Raw genomic sequence first — 26,816 nt, 5'->3', positions numbered from 1 at the left:
GCCGCTCGCTCGGCTGGGGCTGGGCCGGACCCCATGCCCACTGCGGGGCCTTGGCTAGCTGTGGTCAGGGATAGCTCAGCGGTTTGAGCGTTGGCCGGCTAAACCCAGGGTTGTGAGTTCAATCCTTGAGGGGGCCATGTAGGGATCTGGGCCAAAAAAAAAAAAATTGGGGATTGGTCCTGCTTTGAGCAGAGGGGTTGGGCTAGGTGACCTCCTGAGGGCCCTTCCAACTCTGATATTCTGATTCTGTGGCCCCTCTGGGCAAGGGCTAGGCAAAAGACCAAGCCCTTACAGACTCCTATGGGCTCTGTATCTTCCCTTCCGGGTCCCACGGACCAGCCCTGGGTGCCAGGGGCTGGGCTGGGGTACAGCAGCCTGGGATTTTGATTGGGGCCATGGATGTGTCCGCAGGGTGAAGCGGGTGCCAGGGAGCTGTGGGTATCGCCTCCCGCTCTGCAGACAGGGCTAGGAGGGGGCTTTGTTTCTCGCACTGGCCTCCCCAGTCTCAGCACTGAGCAGGGGGGCTGACACCTGGGCTTTACATGAGCTCCAGCCCCGTAGCAGCGCCCTCAGCCTAGGGGCCTGCAGGAATCCAGGGAAAGCCCTTCCCTGGGTTCCCTCTCCAGGCCGCAGGTAAGGTGCAGGTCAAGACCCACAACCTGTCCCAGAACTCCGGGAGCTGCCTGGTCTGGGTTATCTCTGTGAATGGCCCAAACCTCCCCTTTAAAAGTGATGCCACCCTGCTCACCAGGAGGCTAGGCCAGGGTGGCAGGAACCCCGGGCTGGCCAAGAACCAGCTGCGGTCAGCTCCGCCATCCCACTGGGACCTGATTTCCTTCAGCACCACAGTGACTTCCGGGCCCCAGGCCCTGTAGAGAGATACCAAAAACTGGGATCTGCCAAGCCCTTCCCAGCTCCTGCAGCCTCCTCTCCTGACCTCCAGTGTCACATCACGGGAATCTGTGATGAACCCTCGACGTGCCACATCTGGTCCTGCCCACAGCCCCTGAGGGCACCATCCAAGCCACACGAAGGTACAAAACCAAGAGACTCCTTGCTCTGGTCTATGGAATGAGCTTTAACCTCTCGGCGGGGGAGTAGGGGGGAGGACGTGGTATAGGAGCAAGACTTCGTCCCTGTCTATACAAAGCTTTAATCTCTCCAGTGCCCCTCGTGTGGGGTCAGGGAGCTGCACTCAGTACAAGCCAGGGGCCCCAGCCTGGCCTATGGAAAGAGCTTTAACTTCTCCTGTTGCCCCCCCCCCGCCCCACAATCTCAGGCTGTGCCACCCTCCCTAGTCTGTGACCTTCTCAGGTATCCCCGATGGGGCCGCCGCCCTCACATTTGACTTGCCCTTCCTTTTTTATTTATTTCTCGGCTGGCTGCAGCCCTGGCCAGGGCCTCTGTGTATTCCTTGGGCACTTTGCTGGCGTAGAGCGCTGAAATGGAGGGAGTGAGAAAGTGGGGCCAGCGGGGGCTGATCCTGGTGGCAGGAAGACGGCCCCTGGGGCGGGGGGACATTTAGGCCATGCCCAACCTTCTACCCCCGTTAGCTGCTCGATCTCTGTCTAGGGCAGTGCCCCTGGGACTTCTGCCCAGCCCTAGGGAAACGCTTAGTGGTAGGATGGCCCCGCCAGCCCAGAACACCCCATGGGACACCCCACTGCTTTCCTGCTCCCCACTCACTGGTCTGTCCCCTCACCCTATAGCTCCTTCACATCCTTTCCCCAGCATCCTCGATGGCCGGCAGCCTGCCTGCCTGCTTCACGTTAGACCCCCCCCTACTCTTCACTCCTGTATCCCCTTTGCGTTCTGCCCTCTGCCTCTGCACCTCCTTGCACCCTTTGTCCTCTATATCCCTCCTAGCTGCAGGCCCAGCCCTCCACTCCTTGGCTCCTCGTACCCACTGAGCTCCCTCCATACCCTGCAAGCCAGGGCGAGTCACATAACACTCTGGAGCCGGCAGACAGACCCCCACCGACCCCCACCTCAGGTGCCACAGCGGAAACGTCTGCTGATCGGAAAAGCCTGGTAACATGGAAGGGGCCAGGGCCGGGGGTTGTGATTCCAATGTGTATAGTCAATAAAACTTTCTGCCTTTGTACTTTGACAAATTTCTCTGAGGAACAAACCTGTTTTCTGGGGCCTTTTGGTTTACATGTGTCTGTTTAGAGGCCTCGGTTACCCAAGGAGGAGGCTCTGGGGAGCTGTATTTCCACAGGGGATGCCTGAGCTCTCTTCAGGCCAGCGGTCCCCTCCTCCAACATCCGCAACCACTGATCAATAGATTCTTCACAGCCCCGGGTGCTCAAGGCACGGCCACCGGGCAATAATACAGCCCATCAGGCTATATATGGTCCGTGGGCACCCCTTCAATTTCAATACAGACGTGTGGCCTGCATGGATGACAGCCTCCAGCATGCCACGTGGCATGGCAGGCTAACAGCAATCAAACATACTCAGAGTACCAGCTATTTTCTGCAGGGGTCAGGAAGGAATCTACTTTTAGCTGGCATACAGCATTCCCTGGTTACCAGGTGCATTCTGGTTTATATTCCACCCCCTTCCTCTAAAGAACTGGATTGTGGCTGGTGCCAGGGACAGGATACTGGTTAAGGTGGACCAATGTTCTGACCTACTATAGCAAGCAGTCCATGATGGAGGGGTTGGAAGAGGGACCTGGGTTGGGACCCAGATCTCCTGGATTCCTTTCTTGGTTACTGCCATTGAGTGACCTTGGGCCAGTCTCTTTACCTCTCTGTGCCTTGATTTTTCCACCAGTAATATGGGCATAATGTAATAGACTGGTTAGTGTCCCTGTGCACGACTGCCCTTTGCTGGCTGGGGTCAAACCTGCTCAACTGTGTATCATAGACCCTATACTGCTGACAACTACTGGGGATTCTTCTTTAGCTCCAATGACTGGGGCTTGTGCTTTTAGAGCAGGAGGATCTGGATTCTGACCTCAGAGCTGATGTGAATTTCCTGGTTGCCCATGGATTAGTTACAATGCTCACCTGCGTCAAAAGGGTGGGGTTAATCAATGGGTATCTGTTTGTGAAGAGCTTTTGGGGCCTGAGATGGGGGGCCTTGTGAACAGCTCTCGGAAGTGTTTCCAGAACCAGTGAGCAAACCAAGTGGGGAGGCGAGGGGTCTTGCGTGCGGTTGTGACGAGGGAGGTTGCCACTCAAGTCCAAGGGGAAGTGCTCTGCGCATGACCTGGCTTCCTGTTTCCTCATCAAGCCTGGGAAACAGCAGGGTTCCCCATTGCAGCCCAGGGAAGGGAGTTCTTCCTGCCCAGCTGGTACGAGCACATCACCTGCGAGATGGTGCCAAGGAATCAGCCATGTGACTGGCTGCTCCTGGGCTGGGCAGGGAGCTGGCTGTGAACCCCAGAGCCAAGCCTCATGCTCACCCCTAGGACCTGCAACAAAGCTGTCACCATGACACCAGCTCCCACATACTTGTCTATCCCAGGGGGCTCTGTAGGGAGCAGGGCAAAAAGCTCTGGTTGTGTGTGGGGGACGTGTCGCAGCAGGGGACGCTGTAGGGAATGGGGCGGAAGAGGTGGCTTTGGGGGAGCTCACACCTATTCTAGTCCCAGCCTCAGGCTCCAACCAAAGCAGGAGGTTCCTAATGGGGGATGAAACGTTTTTTCCCGTGGGTCCCCCTGTGAAGTGGAGGTGGCTTCCTGCACGGTCTGCACCCCTTTGTAGAAAGACACGTCTCCCTACTGGCATCTCTCTCCTGGAGGCAGCTCTCGCCATCCGGCAGCTGTTGTCGAAAGAGTCTTGTGAGTGCGTGACTCATGCTTCGCTGACTTCGCCCCCACGACCCACCCCAGACCCGGCTGAGGGGGAAGATGCCGCGTGCAGGGCTGGGCTGGTCTCTCAGGCCCTCTGCCTGTCACTTCAACAGGAAGAGCTGAAGGAAGCTGCAGCCTCGAGCGCTCGCCTTTGCTGCGCTCTGAGAAATCCCCTCATTTACCAGCAGGCCTGGTGACTAATCCCCACCGCATGGCGCACAGGGTGGGCGGGCAGGCAGGTACCCAGCTGTGTAAGGACAGGGCCTGGGCCTTCCTAGAACTCACTCAAGGCGGCTTTGATTAACCCATCGTTCCCCAGTGACAGTACGAAGCGCTCAGGGTAGTGGCCATATTATGGGCCCGATCCTGCCCTTTTGAAACCAACAGGAGTTTTGCCGTGGACTTCGACAGGAGCAGGATCCAGGCCTGTGTCCTCTCTTGTGGCCCAGTCCTGTGGGGTGAAGAGCCTTTTCCGGAAGGTGCTGGCGTACCCTCAGATTTCCTTGGGAGCTGAGGTTGCTCAGCACCTTTCAGGATCAGGCCCAAAGGAAGGGTGGTCTTGTGGTTAAGCCAGAGGCCTCAGAGACAGGACATCTGGGTTTAGTTCCTGTGTCGCCTTGGGCAAGTCATGTCACTGCTCCATGCCTCAGTTTCCCCACCTCTAAAATGGGGATAGCGAGAGGTAGACAAGCCATTTATTTACCTTTGGTCTAGCCAGAAGCTGGTCTGGAGGGATTGGTCCAACTTCAGTGTCAGAGACCTGAGAGAGGTCACTACTGTCCTCTCAGGTTAAGAAGAGTGTGACTTCCCTACCTGATATATCCCTCCCTGTGTCACAGAGCTGGGGCTGGAAGTGGGGACTGCAGGCCAGGCTGGTGGGACTCCTTCCCTAGCTGAGTCACGGAGCTGGGCTCATGAGCCTCCTCCAAGCTGCCTGTTCAGTGGGGAAAGGCCCCTGATTCCCCCTCCTGCCCGGGGCGGGGGGGCGGGGACGACTTTCGGGTGCAGCGTGCTGAGAGATTTGCCTGCTCTGCCAGCTGCCCGCCAGCTGCTTATGTGAAAACTCTGCAGAGAGCTGAGCAGAGTCTTTCGAGGAACAAGCTTCCTCCTGAGATGAAGAAGAAACCAGCGAGGCTGGGAGAAGGGAAAGGCACCTGGCCAGGCTCCATGCATCCTCAGCTCAGCTTCAGCAGCAGCTGAGATGTGTCGGCCCAGGGTAGCTAGCATCTCAAACACGAGGGGGGTTTGCCTCCTAAAAACGGCTCTCAGGAAAGAGCACAAGGGATGGGGCTGAAATGGAAGCTGTACTTCAGTTTAACGCTTTACCTTTCAAAGGCTTGAACTGTTTTTTCCTCCTTTTCGGTATCTTTAATCAAAGGTTAGAAGGATTGTTCATGCTGTGGAGGAAAGAGCCTTCACTCTCAGGTTGGAAGCAACAAAATCAAAGACAGCTTTATTTGACAGGGTTCAGAGTAGCAGCCGTGTTAGTCTGTATCCGCACAAAGAAAAGGAGGACTTGTGGCACCTTAGAGACTAACCAATTTATTTGAGCATAAGCTTTCCTGAGCTACAGCCCACTTCATCGAGCGATTGCAAGGGAAGAATACAGCTGACAGAGAGCATCGCTGCCTCAGTTTCTCCGAAATACAAGCAATATCACACAAGCATTTACACTCTTTTGTGGCCTGCATTAATTGAAAACATCTACATTTTGTTTATATTATGTCCTGTCTAATCCAGCATTTTCTCACTTTCACTTCTTAAAACATCATTATCTCAAGGCTAGGTCACACTGACTGTGCGCTGCTGTTTTCCCACTCGCTTCTGACATGAGCCCTGCTTCTACAGGTCCCGCGATATTAGGCTAAGACGTGGCATAACCGTTGCTCTGTTTCTAACAAATTAAAAATGGCGGCACTTAAACCCTCTCTTTCTTTCCTGTTTCCACAATGCCGTGTCTGCCGGGGGGCTGAGCAGGCAAAGGGCTCTGTCTACCGAGCCCCGGACCTTGTTTAACGGGTAATGTTGGATGGTGACTGGGTTAGGTGGACAGCCTTAGCCCGTTTATTTCATCTAAATTAATACATCATCCTGCAACTCCCCTTCCTTCAGCCCGCAGCTGGAGTGCCCCCCTGGTGGGTGAACTTCAGACATGATCTGGTGGAGCAGAGTTCAGCTTTGAGTTCCCAGGCCCCCTGGATTAGTCAGGGGGGCAGCATGGGGATTGAAGTGGGGAGCCCACAGTCAGCACATAGCTCATTGCTTAGCATTTCACGACAAGACTGGGCTTGAAGGACATTCCCCTGGTGCCTCCTTGTGGTTCACGTGAGAACCGCTGGGTCCAGCCTTTGGGGTGTATCCGCAAGGCTTGGGACCTGGGGGCAGTGCGGTTCAGATTCAGAACCAGGGCTGGCATTAGGGGGTAGCAAGCTACATTGCTCAGGCTTCGGCTGCAGCCCTGGGGGTTTCAGTGGAGTTGCCAGGCGTCTGGTTTTTGACCGGAACGCCCGGTCGAAAAGGGACCCTGGTGGCTCTAGTCGGGTCAGTCTGGTCAGCAGTGGCCCAGGGCTAAGGCCCCAGAGCCAGCTCTGCAGCTCCCATTGGCTGGGAACCACGGCCAATGGGAGCAGCGGGAGTGGCACCTGCGGGTGCGAGGGCAGCGCATGGAGTCTCCCTGGCTGCCCATGCGCCTAGGGGCCACAGGGACCTGGCGACCACTTCCTGGGAGCCGTGGTAAGCACCGCCGGGATCCTGCATTCCCTCCCACACCCCAACCCTCTGCCCCAGCCCGCAGTCCCCTCCTGTACCCAAACTTCCTCCTGGAGCCCGCACTCTTCACCCCCTCCTGCACCCCAACCTCCTGTCCCAGCCCCGAGCCCCCTCCTGCACCCCAAACCCCTTATCCCCGGCCCCACCCCAGAGCCAGCACCCCCAGCTGGAGCCCCCACCCCTCCTGCACCCCAACCCCCAGTCCCCTCCTGCACCCCAAACCCCTTATCCCCGGCCCCACCCCAGAGCCAGCACCCCCAGCTGGAGCCCCCACCCCTCCTGCACCCCAACCCCCAGTCCCCTCCTGCACCCCAAACCCCTTATCCCCGGCCCCACCCCAGAGCCAGCACCCCCAGCTGGAGCCCCCACCCCTCCTGCACCCCAACCCCCAGTCCCCTCCTGCACCCCAAACCCCTTATCCCCGGCCCCACCCCAGAGCCAGCACCCCCAGCTGGAGCCCCCACCCCTCCTGCACCCCAACCCCCAGTCCCCTCCTGCACCCCAAACCCCTCATCCTTGGCCCCACCCCAGAGCCCACACCCCCAGCCAGAGCCCTCACTCCCCCTCCCTCACCCAACCCCCCCGTCCCAGCCCAGTGAAAGTGAGTGAGGGTGGGAGAGAGCAAATGACAGAGGGAGGGGAGATGGAGTGAGCGGGGGTGGGGCCTCAGAGAAGGGGCAGGGCAGGATGTTCAGTGTTGTGCCATTAGAAAGTTGGCAACCCTAGGTTTCAGCCCCATGAGGTGGGGCTTCAGCTTTCTGTCCTGAGCCCCAGCGAGTCTAACGCTTGCCCTGCTTGGCGGCCCCCTGAAACCTGCTTGCGGCCCCCCGGGGGAGCCCCGGACCTCTGGTTGAGAACCACTGGTCTGGAGAGAGAGGTTGCCAGCCTCCAGGTAGAGCCGCTGGAATAAAGTGAGACCACAGGACAAAGCTCACTTCGGAGCCAGCCAGCACTGGTGACGGCCCATGCCAATGTGCCTGAAGTCAAGTGCTCATCATGGGGTTAACTGGGTTAATCACAGTATTATGGGTTGGAGCCATGTCCGCCTCTCCCTTACTTCCCGTTTGGTTAGCAGGGTTTCCCACTCCCACGCTCTGTTGGGTTGGAGTCCAGAGCAGCGGCGAGTTCCCAGCCTGCAGTCCTGGGAGCGTCTCTGTCCCTTTAGAAAGCTGCTCGGTCTGGTGGGCGTCACATCTGCCCCCAGCACACACTGGCTCCCATTTTACAATCCCTGCACTGGCCCTGATTCACTTCCCATTATTTCACGTGGCTTTGGGTGCCCGCACCCTGCTGGCCTGCCCCATCCCCAGGGACTTCTCATGCCTGATTTCCCCAGGCTCGGGGGAAGGCGACCCCCCCCGCTGGTCCTTCACTTTTACCCTCGGCCCAGCTCTGAGAGCTTTGGGTTGGCACTGGCCACCCCATCTGTGTTGGCGTGGGGAAGGGTTTTCTAAAGCACCCTGGTCGCTCTCCATTGCAGAAGCTCCGGGGATTTTCAGCGCTTTAGAAAACGCTGCCCGTTGTGCTTGTCTCATGTGGCTCTAGTGACCCGACTGCAAACACTGCGATGCCCTTGTACTGCCCCCGGGTACAGCAGAGCCCCGGGGGGATCTGGCTCTGAGGGGCAGGAGGCAGCCTGGTTTTGAAAGTCCCAAGCAGTAGCGCTCCCAGCGCGTCCCTCAGGGGCCCGTCCCCAGCCTAATTCAGCCCCTGTTGAGTCCTGCCTTTGGGGTGTATCTCCCAGCCCCTGCCTGGCCTCCTGATGTTTCCTGGCTCCCTCCCGCTCTCCGCTGGACTCTCAGACCCCCTTTTCAGGCTGCTGGGACAGAATTCAGGGACCCCGAGAGGGACTCAGTGACAGACTGAGGCTGCGGCTCACAAGCCCCACCCCAGGACTTGCAGCAGGGATGAGTCCGGAGAGGTTAGCAAGGCTCTGGGTGGGTCAGCGGACCGGCACTGACCTACAGGGTCTTTCCCATCTGAAGGTTGCTGAAGGTGACTCGGGTCAATAGTGCCAGGCCAGCCTGGTGGCTGCGGTGACAGGCCAATGGCCTGTGTGAAATGTTTGGGGCGTCTCACACCAGGTGTCCACATCTCAAATCCCCACCCCCATTCTCAACTGGCACTGACTGGCCCCCTTGTGGGCAGACCCACTGAGTGGGTCTCGGAGACTGAGCTCCCCTCTAGGTCCTAGATGGGGTCCCTCTAATGCAGGGCTGAAGCACGCTGGCCAAGAGAGGAGGCAGTTTTTTGGTGCAGGGACCATGTGTCTCTTGGTTCTGTGTTTGTACAGCACCTATCCCAATGGAGTCCTGGGGCAGGAGCGGGGGCTCTTGGGCATGACTGCAGTACACATCAGACATCATAATATTAATACCCAGAGGATTCAGGTTTCCAGGACTCTCAGCCTGGTGCATTTGTTCCCTGGTGCTGCCTCTGCGAGGGGATGTTGGGATGCTTTGGCATGAAAGACATGACCAGCATTCAGGGCTGGATTAAGCCATGGGCCCCATAGGCCTCTGCCTGGGACTAAAGTCACTGCTGCTGCCCAAAGCTCAGCTTTCATTTGTAAAAGAATTACGTTTCCGGCCCTCGTGGGGGCCAAGAGAAACTTGAAGCTGCGCCATGAATACAACCAGTGCAGTGGCGGCTTCCTGAGTCTGCAGAGAGCCTGAACCAAGAGCTCTGAGAAGGCTGAGATGCACCAGTCATCTCAATGGGCTGTTTGCTACCAGACCCAATGCTCTGGGAGGGGGCCCTCACTGTTGTCACCCTGCAGGGGTGAAGATGGCAGGGCCCCGGTGTGCTATGCAGAGTCTTCAGCTCCGGTGGGTGGGAGCTTAAACCTCCACCTTTAGGGCAGACCCCAGCCTGCCGGAATGCAGGGAGCAAGAGGGCAGGGGTGGGAAAGCCCAGCCTACCCACAGTGGAGTGGTAATAAACTCCCCACCAGCTCGGCCAGTGGCCCTTGTGTGGGGTGTCCCTAGGGGGACCCATGTGATAGGGCTCAAGGTAACAGCCCTGGTAACTGGTCCCTCTGCTTGGGCTCCACTGACTTTCCAGGGCCTTGCTCCCACTCTCACTGGGGCAGAGCTATGGCAACGGGGTGGGGTCCACTAGAGGGGCCACCTGGGCCTGTTAGCTTTCATTTTCTGGGGCGCCCGTGCTGCCAGTCCCCCCCTGTTTTTGAGATCCAGTGGTTGGGACCCATGGGGTAAGTTCCACATAGTAGTGCCCTCCATACAACAGCACCACCTTGGGGTGCGACCTTCTCCGGTGCCATGTGCTAAGGAGGCCTGGGCTGGGTTTCAGCCCCTGGGTGGGAGACCCACCTGGCAGCAGACACTGAAGTTGTTGAGTCTGTTTCCAGTGAGTCAGTGCTGAGCCAGCACCCCGTCCTCCATGAGCGGGAGTGGTGCTGCTGGGGGAGCCATCTTTCAACTGAGAGCCCTGGCCTTGGGTTTGCATAGCTATGGTCATTAAAGATCCCAGGCACTTTTTGCCTGCGTGGAGATGTTAACCCCATTGTTGTGGCTAAATTCCAACTCAGGGAACTGCAATCTGCAGCCCGAAATCCCCCTAGGATTTGCAAAGGATACAGCATTCCTCCTCACTTCCTGTCCTAAACTGTTGTGCAGTGTTGCTGTATGTAGCAAAACAGCTGCTGTGCTCCACCCCAGAGGTGGCTGCATTACAACGTTGGATGAAGTGATCCGTATATAAAGTGCTTTAGGATCCTTTAGGTAAATATATCAATGTAAGTTATTAATTATTATTAACAATGCCCAAAAGACCCCTTCCCAGACTTTTATCTAGGGCACAACCTCCCCATGAGGGGGAATATGGAGAGACAGTGGACTGAAGATTTGTTATAAGGCTCTGCCACTTCATAACAGATAGGCTCTTTGGAGGATACGGCTAGTGGGGCTGGGAGCCAGGAGCGCCAGGGTTCCCTTGCCCCCACTCAGGTACTGCGTCTCAGACCAGACTTGGGAAGTCACCCCAAAATCTGGGAAATGGGGGTAATGATCAAATTTAGCCCCCTTCCCCTCCTGATAATGCAGGGGAAGGGGGCTCCTTAGAGGGGTCTCCTCTACCCAAGTGAGGGATGTAAAAGATCCATGAGAGCACCCACTCGATCTCCCCTGGCCTGCTTAGTAGAGATGGGCCTGATCCAGCCCCTCAGCCTTTGGAGAGGCCTGGATCGGCCTCCGAAAGGTGGAAGCCTGCCTCACTGTTTGTTGTTTTCTGAGTCAGTGCCTAGGTGAGACTTTCCCCTCGGACCCGGGCTGCTGAGATCTGCCTTGTTTGTTCTCTAAACAAACACACAGCAGGTAGGATCCTTTCCCGGAGCTACTGAGTCTCAAATCCCAGCCCCACACCTGCCACACACCGTCCGAGGCCTGGGCTGGGCGCTTTCCCACTTTCCCTGGGCGGTTACGCTGAACACCTGTCTCCAGGCTGCGGTCGCGCTCATGTGACCGGGCTCGAGTTCCCAATGCCAGGTAACAGCCCCGGTAACCAGGCCCTCCGCCTGGGCCCCACAGTCCTCCCGGGGCCGCTCTAGCCGTGCTCCCAGCTGGGCACGGCTGGATCTGTCAGCACTGCCGCAGCAGGTGTTACTGACCCGCTCCCTCCCCAGCACACACACCCGGATTCTCCCAGGTGGGTCGCACGCCGACGCCGGCTCCTGGCTAAGAAAAGGAGGGAGCAAGAGGAGGCTTGTCTGTCCCTGCCGGCTGGGTGCGTGGGGAGCGGTGCTCCCGGCTCCACCCTCCACTGGCCTCTAGCCCTCCGGTTGCTAATGTCTCTCAGGGCTGAGGACCAGGCGGGCTCCCCGCAGCGGGACCCCCCCAGAGCCAAGAAAGGGGGCATCAGGAGGCGGCTCGCCCAGCTCTTCTCCAGAAGTGAGATCAGCCTGACAGAGCTGCAGAGGAAGGAGGGCAGCTGGGATGGCCCCAGCGCCCCAGGAGCTGCCAGCCACCAGGATGGGAAAGGGAAGGGCAGGAGGAAAGAGAAGAGGAGCACGTTGCAGGGGTCCTTGCAGAGGTGAGCCCCCCGGAGGCGGGCAATGGGTGGTGGAGCTGCAGCTTCTGGCTGCGGGAGAAGGGGTGTGCTAGCTTGGGCCTGGGGACGACTGCACACGTGTGTGTGTGTATGGGGTGTTTGCCCCTCAGTGCGACGGGTGGGTTTGTGTGTGCACGTGAGTGACTGTGACAGGCATGTGTGTATAGGTGTGTTTTCACATGTGCCTGACAAGGCGCGTTGCATCTGGTGGGCACGTTTGTCCATGTGCATGTTGTGATTGTGACGGGCACAGGGCTAGGCGTGTGTGCGCACTAGGGGCATGTTCCGCGTTCAGCTGTGAACGTTTATCCCCCTCACACGCTCCCCACCCAGGGACGTGCTGAGCTGTGGCCGTACAGATTGGGCCTCCTTTGCTCTTGGGGTGTTTATAGGAGCCCTTTTGGGAAGCAGTCCCGCTGCTGAGTCAGCCTGGGGAGGTTTGATAGGAGACTAGGATCTGGGTCTGTCTTTCATTCCCAGCCCATAAGGAAGTGGGAGCAGCCCCTAGGCTGGCACGCTTGAGGAAGGGGGCTGAATTCTTGTCCGTGTCGCCTTTGTGTGAACAGGTCGCTATCTGGCCTGCTAGGCCCTTTCCTAATGGGTCCAAGCTTGTAGTCACCGTGTCCAGACCACATACAACCTGGTGGTTTCAGAATCTAATCAGTGCTTGGAGTAACGTAACCCATCCAGTCAATACACACCCTAGCAGTCAATACATCCTGTCCACATGCATCTCACAGTCAGGGTATCTGGTCCATACACAAGGGATAGTCCCGCTGCCTGGTCCATATACACCTTACATTCAGCATGATCTTTTTTGCAGTATCTGGTCTGTACATAGCTTGATTCCATGGTGCTCGGTGCATGTGAACCTCAAAGTCAAGGTGTCCAGCCTGTACCCCTCAGAATGGGCTGTAGATTCAGGAGGCCAACACCCAGGCCAAACAAGATGCATTCCTGTCCTTCCTGATGGGATGGGGAAGTGGGCAGCAAAGTCCCTCCAGATAGAGTCGAGGGAGCCTGTGCTCATAGACTGGAGGTTTCTGCCTTCTGAGAGAAACGTTGGTTCTTCTCATGATGGTCTGAGATCGTTGGGAGACAACTGAAAAGCCCAGGTACTCCCCTCTTTCCACCTGGAGCGGGGTCTGAGCCAGGTAGTTTTTGATTCAGCGCTTTCCCCGAGGTCAGGCAGATTGGGCTCTGGGCCCATCACTAGCACCACTGTCTCCCATGGACTTTGCGCTTCACTCTAGGATGGCCGAGGAGGACAAGATCTCCGCTGGGGGAAGACGCAGCGAGGAGCGCCCCCATCCCAGCGGGCCCCGGAAGTCATCCTCGAAGGTGAGGCCTCTCTGGCGTGAATGGCTGTGGAAAGGATAAGTGTCTGGCCTGGGGCGAGCGGGATGGCTCAGCTCCTGGGGCAGAAGGTGCTGTGGAGAGGCCTGTGAGCTTCCCCTGGGCAGAGCCAGCGGGTCACTCTCCTTCCTTTGGTAACGGATACCAAGAGGCCTGCCCGATTCTCCAACACGTGACCCCGGGGTCGCTCGGCCCTTTGTGCTGCTGGCAGCAGGGACCCTGGGCACTGGGCCGCTCAGAGCGCAAGGCCGTGGCCAGGCTGCTCCACTGCACATGCCTGAGGCTGGCCCGGCTGTTGAGGCTGGCCGCCCTGGCACATGTGAGGTTGAAGGAGACAGGTTCTCCAGCTGGGCTGGAGTGTGGTCTAGTGGTTGAAGAGGGGACCCAGGGACTTGGGTTCTCTTCCTGGCTCTGCCACTCACCTGCTCTGGGACTTTGGACAAGTTGCTGAATCATTGTGTGCCTCAGTTTCCCCACCTGTAAATGGGGATAATTGTACTTGAAATCCCCAGGAGGAGGGATCCTGCTTTCAGAACTGCAGCCTTCTGTGCCTCTCCCATCAGAGGCCTCCTCCATCCAGGGAGGGGAGTATCCCAGAGGCTTGTCTGGCTGCTTTCCGCGGGCAAGGGTCTATGCTGGTACAGTGAGGCTTGTGGGCGTGGGGCATCACTGATTAATGATATTTTGCACTTCAAGAGAGACAGATGCTCCAGGCTCGCAAAGCGCATCACAAACGTTAATGAGTGATGCCCCAGACCCGTCCCCATGGAGGTGGGGCAGTCTCATTTCCCCGGTGACAGATGGGGAAACTAAAGCACAGGGATGGGAAATTGCCAGGATCAGTGACCCTGGGGGCCAGATTCTCCCCAGCCTCGAGGTGTCAGTTACAACATTGTTATTGGGTAGTGTTTCACACTTGCTCTCCACAGGAGCAAATTGGTGACACAAGGCGCAAAGCAGGGGAGAATCAGGAACAGAACCCAGCAGTCCTGGCTCCCCAACCATCCCTTACTCTAGTTACCAGATCCCCTGGGGATTCACCGTAGCTTTGCTGTGGGTGCCTTTCTCCCTTCCTGCTGATCTCACTGACTTCTGCAGAAGCAGCAGGCTGAGGGCCATTTCCTGTGGGGCGAGGGTTCCCTCTCTTGGGAGCTCAGGAGTACTACAGGACAATCAGAGCAATGCCTTGGAATTTCCTGAGGGGCAGCCGTGTTAGTCTGTATCAGCAAAAAAAACCGAGGAGTCCTTGTGGCACCTTGGGGACTAACACATTTATTTGGGCATAAGCTTTCGTGGGCTAAATCCCACTTCATCGGATGCATGCAGTGGAAAATACAGGAGGAAGATATCTATATATATAGATATATAGATATATATATATATACAGACCTAAAAGTTACAATTCTTCAATAAAAAAACTTCAAAAACAGACTCCAACGAGAAACTGCAGAACTGGAATTAATTTGCAAACTGGACACCATTAAATTAGGCTTGAATAAAGACTGGAAGTGGATGGGTCATTACACAAAGTAAAAACTATTTTCCCCTGCTAATTTTCCCCCTACCGTTACTCACACCTTCTTGTCAACTGTTGGAAATGGGCCATCCTGGTTATCACAACAAAAGTTTTTTTTCTCCTGCTGATAATAGCCCACCTTAATTGATTAGTCTCATTAGAGTTGGTATGGCAACACCCATTTTTCATGTTCTCTGTGTATATATATCTTCCTACTGTATTTTCCATTGCATGCATCTGATGAAGTGGGTTTTAGCCCATGAAAGCTTATGCCCAAATAAATTTGTTAGTCTCCAAGGTGCCACAAGTACTCCTCGTTCTTTTTGGAATTTCCTGTTTCTCATGTAATTCTGTCCATGCTTTGACCCGGCTAGCATTTGAAAGCCATAAACAGGGAGGTCTGGGGGGAAACACATGGGCCCATCACTAAACCCCACTGAAAGCCGTTGGGCTGGGACAGCTTTGGGGAGGGACGAGCTCCCCTAACTGGGGAAAGCATATGCACATCTATATATTTTCTCCAGCTCTCTCTGTCTGTGTTTCCCTCTGTCTCTCACCTGTCTGTCCATCCATCATGGTAAATAATATCTGCAAGACACCTAGCCTGGCGCTGCGGCAGGAACTGAGCATGTGCGATCTAGGCTGTGCTTTGCAGGGACATGGCTGTAAGAGGATGGGATTTTTCCCATCATTTAATGGGACCCCAAATCCCCCACCATGATGTTCCTTCTGTGGGTGTTTGTGATGCTAGGGCAAGCAGATGAGCAGAAACCATCAGGGGAAGATTTGAATTGGAAGTAGTTTGGTAACTGAGGCTGGTTTGGAGTACAGTTAGAGAGTGGAGCCAGTACTGCTAATCACAAGTGGCCAAAAACCATAAGTCAGCCCCGCAGAATCATGAGATGGGCTTAAACTCTCATGAGATTTTTAAAAACCAATAAATGATGGGTTCTTTTTATGGGCCTTCTGTCTGTGCTTAAGGGCTTTTCTCAGCAATCATGAGGGCTAGGCACTTACTTTCGTTTTAATGGAAGTTGAGAGTCTCATGTGATCACCTGACTCCAGGAACTGGGGCTTTAAGAAAACCACGAAATGTCACAAGCTTCATGATAAAATTGTGAGAGTGGGCAACACTCTATGGCAGTCATTGATTGTATCTACAACCTGGTCTGTTCCCATGGCAAACATCCTGAGGCCTCCTCTAGAAACACACCCGCTCTGGGGTTCCTGCACGTTTCTCCTCCACTCCCTGCGTTCCGTCAGAGCAGGGATCTGTGACTCCAGAGAAGAATTTGCTCAGGGACGGTGCAGGGATCCCCAAACTTCAGCAGAGATGCTGCTACCCCAGCCCGTTCATCAGAGCTGAGGGGCGTTGGTGGGGAGCTTGCGCAGAGCCTGGCTCTAGAGCCCATCAGCCCAGTGAACGCCTAGGAACGTTACAGGACAGAAAACAACCCAGTGTCTATTAAAGGAGAGAAACCTGCCCCAATCCCGGTCCCTGCTCCGGGCTGCGCGAGTCACTCCTAGTGTTAGCACCATTCTCGTTGGAAGCTGTCCACGGGGTGGGTGAGGGAACGTGGGAAAGTGGGGGATCTAATCTCCCCAGGTGTCTGTGGAACATGTGTGCTCCACTGGCCTGTGTCTAATAGCTTCAGCTCCTTCCTGCTGCACCAGTGACTCCGGAGGGTGGAGCCCCTTTGGCTGTTTGCTCAGCGCCTTGCCCCAGGGGAAGGCTGGAGCTACGTCCTAGCCTGGCTCAGCTGGGGCAAGTGGAACCACTAGCTGCTTGGTACGGTGTAGGGGCCAATGGGGATTATGTAAGGCTGGCGCTCGCTCTGCTGCTACATGTCAGATCCCTTCTGCTGCCAGCCTGCACGTCCCCAGAGACAGGGACACAGGGGCTACCTCCTATCTGCTGGATCAGGAGCCCAGGCCTCCTGCATTAGCCCAGGGACTGGGATCTCCTCTAGTGAGCAGGATTTACTATAATCCAGCGACACAGAGACTTGGACCTGGTCCAGTGACACAGGGACCAGCGCCTTAGTTGCTGAGTCAGAGGTTAGGACTTTCCCCGTGAGTTGGGCTGGGATCTCGTTCAGTGACTAGGAGCTCCCATAGTCCAGGGACATGGAGTCCCTGACCTAACCCAGTGGGTCAGGGGACAGGCCTTGTTGAGTGACAGGAGCACCAAGATCTCCTAGAGCGTGGGGTCTACTCCACTCCCCCAGCAACTGGGAGAAGGGCTTTCTCTTAGGAACCCTCCCACCTCTTGTGCGGCACCGCTGATCTGCACGGGAGCTGCCGAAACTGACAGCCAGAGACAAAGTGAGGGGCACTGGCCAACCTCCTGGATCCCCTCCCCTGCCGGGCCTGAGTTCTCGTTCATTTCTTGGAGTTGCCTTGATGCCCTGAGAGCAAGGGAAGGACACTCTGATCCTGCCCCTGCTGGACCAGCTGTCTCCTGGGCTCACACTTTCCACTTCCCTCCTTTACCAGCTGGAGAATCTGGCTGAGATGCAGGTCTGCCCGCCTGCCCCTGTTAACAGAGATCCCCATGTGGGAGCCGTCTCTGCACAGGGATCACGATGCACTGTTGAAGAAGACCCACAGGCAGGAGCTGGCAAGCCCCAGGCACTGTGGAAATGCAGTTATCTGGGAGAAGGTGGCTCAGGAGATGGGTTCTGGGTTCTGGATCTTCTCTCACTTGCCAGTTCCAGGCCAGCCAGAAACCAGATCTCATCCCCATAGATGTGAAGCAAATGGGAAGGCAGCGGGAGTGTGAGTCCAGTGCTCTGTGACAAAGCTACATCACAACTAGCTCTTGTGTTGCTGACTCAGCAGAGGCTAAGGGTTGAACGAGCCGTGGAGACGGGGCAGGCCTGTCTGGGTCAGCGCTAAGTTGCCCAGGCAGGGCCGGGTGAGGGTGGCTTGCCCTGCCGATGCCCGTGCTGCCCCTGTCCGGCAGATAGGCGCCATGCAGGGCTGGGATGCCAGCACTAGGACGCTGGAGCGTATCTGGAGTTTCCCCCATTGCTCCGATCAAACCCAGCAGCGTGGACGTGAATCAGTTCTAGAACCAGGGGAGCTTGGGCGACACCAAGCATTTGCAAGGGGTGCGGGGACACACGCAGAATTCCAGCCTCCAGGCCAGTCATGTGCAGGATCCTGCCCTTGTGAGCCTTGGCGCAGGGCAGGGGCTCTTGCTGGTGCTCCTGCGAGCCAGCACCTCCTTGCTGCTGGGTGGGGATGGAGCGCTCTAGTGGCTGCTTACTGCCTCCTGCCTGTGCACCCACTCCTGATTCCCTCTCCTTCCCCCCACAGCTGCATGCTCTCAGCTACTCGGAGTCCGACCTCTGGAGGAACGGCCTCCTACGGACGTTTGGGACCCTGCCCTGGCGGAGGCGGCAAAGCAGCCATCTGGAGCTCTCAGGCACCGGCGCTGGTGGTACGGGACATCTGGGGAGCTCACTGGGCAAGCCCTGGCCTTTCGGGCGGCTACAGAGACCAGCGGTCAGCAGTGATTTGGATATGGCAGGCCGGCTTGACCTGTGCTCTGCTGGGAACCTGGCCAGAGAGCAAGAGACTGCAGAGCCATCTGCTTGGCCCAGGGACACAGGGAACTCGAAGCCAGCCATACCCAGCCAGGTGGAAATCTTCACATCCTTTGACTCTCTGCTGGGCAAAGAAGATGGGAGTTCCTGGAGAGGGTCTGTTTCCATCAGCAGCTCCTCCCTGGACTTCCCCACCAGCCCTGAGACGCAGGAGGAAGACTACAAGCTTCCAGCTGCCCAGGAGGAACCCAGCAGAGCCTCAGAGCCTCTGACAGAGTGGGCTGAAAGAGTTTTCCAAGAGTATTTAGACTCAGGGACCTTCCGCCCTAAGGTGGCGGGACAGCCAGACCATGTGAGCCATGGCCACAGAGAATCCATCTCTGAACCAGAGACTTGTCCATTCACCAGCCCTGCCTATAATCGGATCAGCAGGACAGAGGACCCTGCAATAGGCAGGGAGAGCCCGGAATGGCCTCTGGAGACTATCCGTGGGGTTGAACCCGCCCCTGCCAAGAGGCCTGCGAAGATCCGCTACGAGGTAATGATCACTCTGACCAAGGAGCAGGAAGAGGGTGCGAAGAGCGGAGCAGAGGATCAGCCTAGGGTCTGTGGGAATGGACCGGGTTCCCACGGAGCTGCGAAGTCACCTGGGGAGGCAGGAGTTTCTCAGGGGATTGCTGAGTTGCAGAAAATGGATGAGCAATGTCATGGGGAACCAGCCAGACCGGCTCTCCAGCTGGCAGCACACAAGGAATTCCAAACCTTCACGCGGCAAAGGGAGGGTACTGTTGGGGTGACCGGGCAGGTCCGCCCAGTCCCAGGGTGCCTGGTGACACCGCCGCAAGGATCAGAGCCCAGCCCCAGGCAGAGACGGGACGGGCAGGAACAGAGCCTGTGCCACGGCAGGGACCTCTCGGCAGCAGAGGGGAGAGCCGTCCGCGCGGCAGGAGCCCCGGCCAGCAGGTACGTGAGGAAACAGGTTTTGAAAGGAACCTGGGCCAGCCCAGGTCGGCAAGAACTGGGGAGGGAGGCATGTCTCCGCAGAATGGAGCCAGAGTGGCTCTGCGCCCCACACTGGGAGCTGTATCCATCCTTGGCACCTGAGCTCTCTCCACCTCTGCCTAACTCATTTTCCCTGAGCAGCTGGGAAGGGACCCGACAAGAGGAACCTCTGGCCGGGTTCGCAGAGGGCCGGTGTGCCCACTGACGTCATGGGGGGGATGGGGACTCAGCCCTGCTGAGAACCAAGCCACTCATTCATAAAAACAGTGAAAAGGGCTCCCCGAGTTCTGGGCCTGTATAAATCCTGGTGGGATGGGGGTCGGATCTGGGGGCCTCAGCTCTAAAAATGCAGGGCCAGATTCAGCTCCCAGTTCCATGGGTGTCAATGCAGAGTGAGCGCGAAGGCAGTGGAGTTACACTGGATTGACTCCTGGGGCTGGAGAGCAGAATTCAACCTGCCTGAGGCATCAAGAAACAACCTGGATTACAAATATATATATAGATATATATATGGCTACATTCCAACCCGGGGATCCAGCCCCCCGTTCAGCTGATGAACCCTCCTGTCCCAGTCATGCTCCTTTTGGGAGGGGGGCTTTCCCCAGGGGTTTGCAAGCCTGTTCACCCCAAATGCTTTTAACAGCCGGGAGTGTTGGCGTCCGGGATGAGTCTGGGTCACGCTGCCGGAGGGTTTCGGTCCGAGTCTGAGGCTATTTTAAATATTGTCGTGACTTTGTGGCTGAGATGGAATCAACCAGCCAGCACTTCTGCCAAGCAGGAGGGGGGAAAAAATCGGAGCCAGTTATTGAGATTAACCAGCCTTGCCCGAATTCTTAACGCAGTCTCTCTGGCAGCAAACCCTCTGGCCCAAGTCCTTTCAGGCATCATGGATCATGACCTTTTTTTTTGCATTAAAGACCACAGGGCGCAGGCTGCAGATTGGATTTCCATTAGGCTCCACTGGGCAGCCAGCCCATCATTGTGTGTCCAGATGTCTGGGGTTGTTACCTGAGCAGCTCAGTCTTTCTGCGTGCAGATGTGTATTTTGTAGGAACAAGGGAGTCACAGGAGTTTGCTGTTGTTGAAAACATGGCTCCATCAATGGACTATTGGGGTTCAGGCCAGGGGAAGCCCCCAAAGTTAGACAACAAAGTCATGAAATGTTAGCTGACCAGAAACAGGCAGAAGACAGCTGGGGCTCTTCCTCGAGGTCACCGGTTCAAAGCCAGCCCCAGTAAGTGGTGGCTGGAACTTGTTACCTCTGATGCCTGTCCAGTGGCCTGGGTGACATGAGTCTGCAGGTCCATTTCAACTGATGCTGATTGGCACAGCTGAAGTCGCGATTTATTGTTGTGTGTGTCCAGTGGCTTTGGAACAGTTTGTACAGTGGGGGGTGCTGAGAGCCACTGACCAAAACTGTAAACCCTGGATATGATGGAAACTACTTCAAGCCAGGGGGCACTGCTACACCCCAGCAGCCCTAGTTCTAGCACCCTTGGGTGCAGTTCTAGGGTGCATGGTATTTCGGGGCCCTTTACACAGTTTGGATTAGGAGCATTTAACTATCCACATTGGGAATCATAACGATAAGGCCAGAATTAAGGCCAGAACGGACCATCATGGTCATAGTCTGACTTCCTGGACATCACAGGACACAGACCCTCACCCACCCACTCCTGTAATAGACCCCTAACCTCTGACTGACTTACCAAAGTCCTCAAATCATGGTTTAAAGACTTCAATACCTAGCTCGTATGTAGCACTTTTCATCAGTGAACCTCAAAGCCCTTTATGAAGGAGGTCAGTAAATGCATCTCATGGTACTGCAGCTTTAAAGGGTAGACTCGGAGAAACTAAGTCAGTCGGTTAAATGCCAGGGCTCTCAGTCGGTTCAGTAAAAGCTACTACCTCACCCACCAGGGTTCTTCGTGATCACAGTCAGCAGGAGGGCTGGACACAAAGATGCACCTTGCAACCTCTTCTAAATGTCACCAGGTCCGGGATGAGCCATATTTCTGGCGGGAATGAATTCCGGAAGCCAGAGGCTGCTGCTGAGAATTCCCAACCTCTGACTCCTTCCTGGGACAGACAGCCCGAGTTTTCCGATGGTGGGGTGAGTCAGGGGGGAGAGTCAGTTTCTTAGGTAACCTGGGCTTGTGTCATTTTGGGCCCTGTAACCAGCACCTTCCCTTTCACCAGGAAGTGGAGCGCCGCTGTGATGCGCTCACGCCAGCTCGTTTTGCTCGGCAGGTGGCAAGACGTTTTCTGCAGTAGCCAAAGCTTCCAGGTGGCCTTTGAGGTAGAGCTGGTGGTCCGTTCTGAAGGGGACCATGATGAGGCCTGCATCCCGAAGGAAGCAATGTGCCAGCCCTTGACCAACTGTGGGGGAAAGAAAGTGTCTCTGGCCACTGAAGCAATCTGGGCATCTAGGGGCAGTGGCAGGCACCTGCCAAACCCCAGAGATTGGGAGCCACCTCAGCAATAGACAGGGAGATGCCTGCATCTGAGGGAGTGGCCACAGCCTTAACCAGCTGCTCAGTGCTTCCTTTGCAAGCCAGCATCAGCTCCATCTTATCTGTTTGATGCTTGCCTCCAGGGACCCATCTCGGCCAGACTCTGGGCGAGCAGACAGAGAGCTCCGTCGGGGGCCAGCTGGAGATCAGTGCGCCATCAGCACGGTGATGGCTCTGTAGCCCATCCTGCCTCACGATTGCCCCAAGCAGTTTTCTGTAATCACTAAACAAAGACTACAGGACTCCAGAGCTGGGAGTCCCTTTGAGATGGGACAATCTGGCAGTGCCACACTTTGGGTCCCTGTGGACAGGAGTGAATGGAACTGGTTTAAAGTGATACTGTCCAGACCTGCCAGGTCCCCTACTGGAGTTTTCAGAAGTGGAAGGCTAGTCTAGTGGTTAAGGCACTAGTGTAGGGCTCGGGAAACCAGTGTTCAGTTCTCTGCCACAGTCTTCCTGTGTGTGACCCTGGGCAAGTCACTTAGCCTATGTGTGCCTCAGTTCCCCATCTATACATTGGGGATAATAGCACTGCACTGCTTCACAGGGGTGAGTGAAGATAAATACATTAAAGATTGTGAGGTGCTCAGATACTAGAAGAATAGGGGCCTTAGGCAAAGTTAGCAGCACCTCATGGGTGACGTGGTCGAAGGTCACTGCTCTACTGGTATGAGCCAGGCCACATGGCTTCTGTCCATTGCTGTGAGGAGATTAACCCCATTCCCATGCCTTAGTCTGGGCTGGAGGCTGATTGCACAGGGTCCAAAGAATCTGATGATGCCAGCCTCAGCTGCGGGTTGTGGGTGGCAATCTGGCCCTGAGATCTTTTGGAAATCTGGCACAGGGAACTGAGATTTGTCTGTAGCTTTCTACTGAGGCAGCCCAGCAGACAAGGATTGTTCTGGGTTGAAAAGCCATCCAAATAGTTAAAGAGCTCAGGCAAAAACTGTGTTTGCTTAGAGCAGGGAAGGAACACCTTAAAGTCACCTGCCAACATGCAGGTGCTGCGTAGTTAGGGGGTCACCCAAACTGCATTTGGTCAGGTTACTGTAACTTCAGTATTCAGATGCTAATGGCCTGGGATCTCCTATGTGAATCGCGGAGCTTCATTAAGAATCTTTATTAAAAACCTAATTGCAGCAGCAAATTCAAGTGCTCCGGCTTCTCGGGACGTGACTCACGCCCACACTCCAGTACGTGTCTGTCTGAATGCTGGCCTTGCACCGATACAAATTACCCCCTCCTAAAGAGGAGGCCGGGGGAGGTGCTACATGTTAGTATGGCTTAGTGGACAGAGCATTGGAATGGCACTCTGCCACCCACTGACTTGGGTGACCTTGAGCAAGCCACTTTGCTGCCTTGTGCCTCAGTTTCCGCATCTGTAAAATGAGGATAGTGACACTGAGCTCCTTTGCCAAGTGCTTCGAAATCTACAGATGAAAAGTGCAAGATACAAGCTAGGTTTTATTATTAGTTCTTTTTACACACAACATTGAAACTCAGTCAGACTCCCATATCAATTTAGCTTCAATTGATTGCTTAGGCCTGATCTACAGACCGGTTTTGTACGGTTACGGGGGTGAATTTTTACTGATACACTGGTATAACTGGTTTCAGAGTAACAGCCGTGGTAGTCTGTATTCGCAAAAAGAAAAGGAGGACTTGTGGCACCTTAGAGACTAACCAATTTATTTGAGCATAAGCTTTCGTGAGCTACAGCTCACTTCATCGGATGCATACTGTGGAAAATACAGAAGATGTTCTTATACATACAAACCATGAAAAAATGGGTGTTTACCACTACAAAAGGTTTTCTCTCCCCCCACAAACCCACTCTCCTGTTAGTAATAGCTTATCTAACGTGATCACTCTCCTTACAATGTGTATGATAATCAAGGTGGGCCATTTTCAGCACAAATCCAGGGTTTAACAAGAACGTCTGAGGAAGGGGGGAGGGGGAGAAGGAAAAAACAAGGGGAAATAGGTTACCTTGCATAATGACTTAGCCACTCCCAGTCTCTATTCAAGCCTAAGTTAATTGTATCCAATTTGCAAATGAATTCCAATTCAACAGTTTTCTTGCTGGAGTCTGGTTTTGAAGTTTTTCTGTTGTAATATCGCAACTTTCATATCTTTAATTGTGTGACCAGAGAGACTGAAGAGTTCTCCGACTGGTTTATGAATGTTATCATTCTTGACATCTGATTTGTGTCCATTTATTCTTAAACCTGGTGGCTGAACTTTGTGACTTTGTCCTTACTCATAACTATTTTACATTTGGGGACAATGTATACCTTCAGATCAGTGGCACTGCTATGGGTACCCGCATGGCCCCACAGTATGCCAACATTTTTATGGCTGACTTAGAACAACGCTTCCTCAGCTCTCGTCCCCTAACGCCCCTACTCTACTTGCGCTATATTGATGACATCTTCATCATCTGGACCCATGGAAAAGAAGCCCTTGAGGAATTCCACCATGATTTCAACAATTTCCATCCCACCATCAACCTCAGCCTGGTCCAGTCCACACAAGAGATCCACTTCCTGGACACTACAGTGCTAATAAACAAAGGTCACATAAACACCACCCTATACCGGAAACCTACTAGCCGCTATTCCTACCTACATGCCTCCAGCTTTCACCCTGACCACGCCACACGATCCATTGTCTACAGCCAAGCTCTGCGATACAACCGCATTTGCTCCAACCCCTCAGACAGAGACAAACACCTACAAGATTTCTATCAAGCATTCTTACAACTACGATACCCACCTGCGGAAGGGAAGAAACAGATTGATAGAGCCAGAAGAGTTCCCAGAAGTCACCTACTACAGGACTACAACGCATTATTAAGGATCTACAACCTATCCTGAAGGATGACCCAACACTCTCACAAATCTTGGGAGACAGGCCAGTCCTTGCCTACAGACAGCCCCACAACCTGAAGCGAATACTCACCAGCAACCACACACCACACAACAGAACCACTAACCCAGGAACCTCTCCTTGCAACAAAGCCCGTTGCCAACTGTGCCCACATATCTATTCAGGGGACACCATCACAGGGCCTAATAACATCAGCCACACTATCAGAGGCTCGTTCACCTGCACATCTACCAATGTGATATATGCCATCATGTGCCAGCAATGCCCCTCTGCCATGAACATTGGTCAAACTGGACAGTCTCTACGTAAAAGAATAAATGGACACAAATCAGATGTCAAGAATTATAACATTCATAAACCAGTCGGAGAACTCTTCAGTCTCTCTGGTCACACAATTAAAGATATGAAAGTTGCGATATTACAACAGAAAAACTTCAAAACCAGACTCCAGCGAGAGACTGTTGAATTGGAATTCATTTGCAAACTGGATACAATTAACTTAGGCTTGAATAGAGACTGGGAGTGGCTAAGTCATTATGCAAGGTAACCTATTTCCCCTTGTTTTTTCCTACCCCCACCCCTTCCTCAGACGTTCTTGTTAAACCCTGGATTTGTGCTGGAAATGGCCCATCTTGATTATCATACACATTGTAAGGAGAGTGATCACTTTAGATCAGCTATTACCAGCAGGAGAATGGGGTGGGGGGAGAGAAAACCTTTTGTAGTGGTAAACACCCATTTTTTCATCGTTGTATGTATAAGAACATCTTCTATATTTTCCACAGTATGCATCCAATGAAGTGAGCTGTAGCTCACGAAAGCTCATGCTCAAATAAATTGGTTAGTCTCTAAGGTGCCACAAGTCCTCCTTGTGGTATAACTAGGACAATTATAAGCCCCTTTATATCTGTGTCCAGTCTAGGGGGCAGTTGTAGCTCTTTAACGATCCCAGTGTTGCTAAAGCAGTACAATTTGTATGTGTGGACAAGGCCGTACGGACTTATATTAACAGATATCAGGGCCTCTTCGACCGATTTGACAGCATCAGTTTCTAAGCGACTTAGGTAAATCAGCGCAAGTGCGGGGCGTAAACAAGGCCTTGGAGAAGGGTGAATATGAAAAGGAGACCTGCCTAGAAGGTTAAACCAAAGTGGTAGTAAGCCAGAGCTGATCAGAAAGAGCCACAGAGTCTGAGATCCTAATGAGGAGGGGCTGTCAGAAGGGGGGCGGGGACAGGCACATGCTGATTGTCAGACAGTAGGACTTTGCTGTGTGGGCCCTGTCCCGCGCTGCTTGCAATCGAGATTAATTATGATGAGCTGTGAGGCAGGTCAGGATGATGCGAGGCGAGGCAGGAGGAGGCAGGTTACACTAAAAAGGGCACCTGGTCTCTCCCAAGATGCTCACCACAACATTTCCCTTGTTATTAACATAGGGCGGGACCTGTGCTCTGAAAGCATTTAGGCAGCTCTGAAAATCCCACCCATCGCATGAAGGGAGTGGGACTTCTGGAGAGCGATCGGAATGAGGAAAGGGGTTGAGTAGCCTCCAGGGCTTCGGGGGTTCATCCTTGGCATGGAGGGGTGGGGTCAGCATGGCAGACTGCACCCTAGGTGGCTTATACCCTCTGCCGCTTTGATTCTTGCAGTGAGATCGAAGAATCCCTGGCTGCTGCTCTGTGGGTAGGGCTGAGAGCTGCTCTCGGAGCGGAGGAATGCACCGAGGGATGTAGGGACCAGTCTGGGTGCTCAGGCAAAGGCAGTATGGCATGGGAAGCCCACCCCAAGGAAGTGGCGCCAGGATGCTGGCTGTGATCAGGGGGAGCACAGGGGGACCAGTCGATACAGGGTGGACTCAAACACTCAGAACCAAACGCCTTCAAGCATGGGGGAGCCTGAATGTGGACCTTGTCTTATCCCGGGGAAAACTGCACCAGGGCAAATCGTGTCTGCACAACGGGTCTGCAGTGGCTGACATTCCTGTGTAGACAGGTCCTCAGCCCCGTAGCCCGTTGACTTCAGGGTAGTGCACTCCTCTTGTGGCAGGGGGTCTGAAGGGCCAGCCTCCTGCTGGCCTTCTTGGTTCAAAGATTTCCGTTGAGCAGCATCCCTTTCTCCTCGCTCTGCCCCCGGATCCACTGGCCCCATTGCTGTACAACCAAGGAAGTCACAGAATAGCTCCGACCCCCAGTCTGACCCAGTGACCTTGAACAAACTCATTATGGAGAGACACTATGAGAAGCCAAGGATGTTTAATGCTTCTAGCTGAGTCATGCAGGAGGTGCCTGATTGGGATGCCTTGTCAGCTGCTTATTTGTAAACTGAACCATGTAATACAACTATTCTGGG

General features: G+C 54.8%; 1 protein-coding gene across 1 annotated transcript in view; it reads left to right on the top strand.

The window, feature by feature from the left end:
* Positions 1-11,378: 11,378 nt before the first annotated feature.
* The window catches only part of CRYBG2 (crystallin beta-gamma domain containing 2), a 32,099-nt gene continuing 16,661 nt past the window's right edge, over positions 11,379-26,816 (top strand). Inside the window, exons 1-3 of the mRNA XM_077838037.1 lie at positions 11,379-11,623; positions 12,895-12,982; positions 17,835-19,027. Of these exons, the coding sequence (XP_077694163.1) occupies positions 11,379-11,623; positions 12,895-12,982; positions 17,835-19,027 (1,526 nt within the window). The remainder of the gene's footprint in view (positions 11,624-12,894; positions 12,983-17,834; positions 19,028-26,816) is intronic.

The sequence above is a fragment of the Eretmochelys imbricata genome, chromosome 19 (genome assembly GCF_965152235.1).
Source record: "Eretmochelys imbricata isolate rEreImb1 chromosome 19, rEreImb1.hap1, whole genome shotgun sequence".
Classification (NCBI taxonomy): domain Eukaryota; kingdom Metazoa; phylum Chordata; order Testudines; family Cheloniidae; genus Eretmochelys; species Eretmochelys imbricata.
This window is presented reverse-complemented; position numbering and strand designations above follow the sequence as displayed.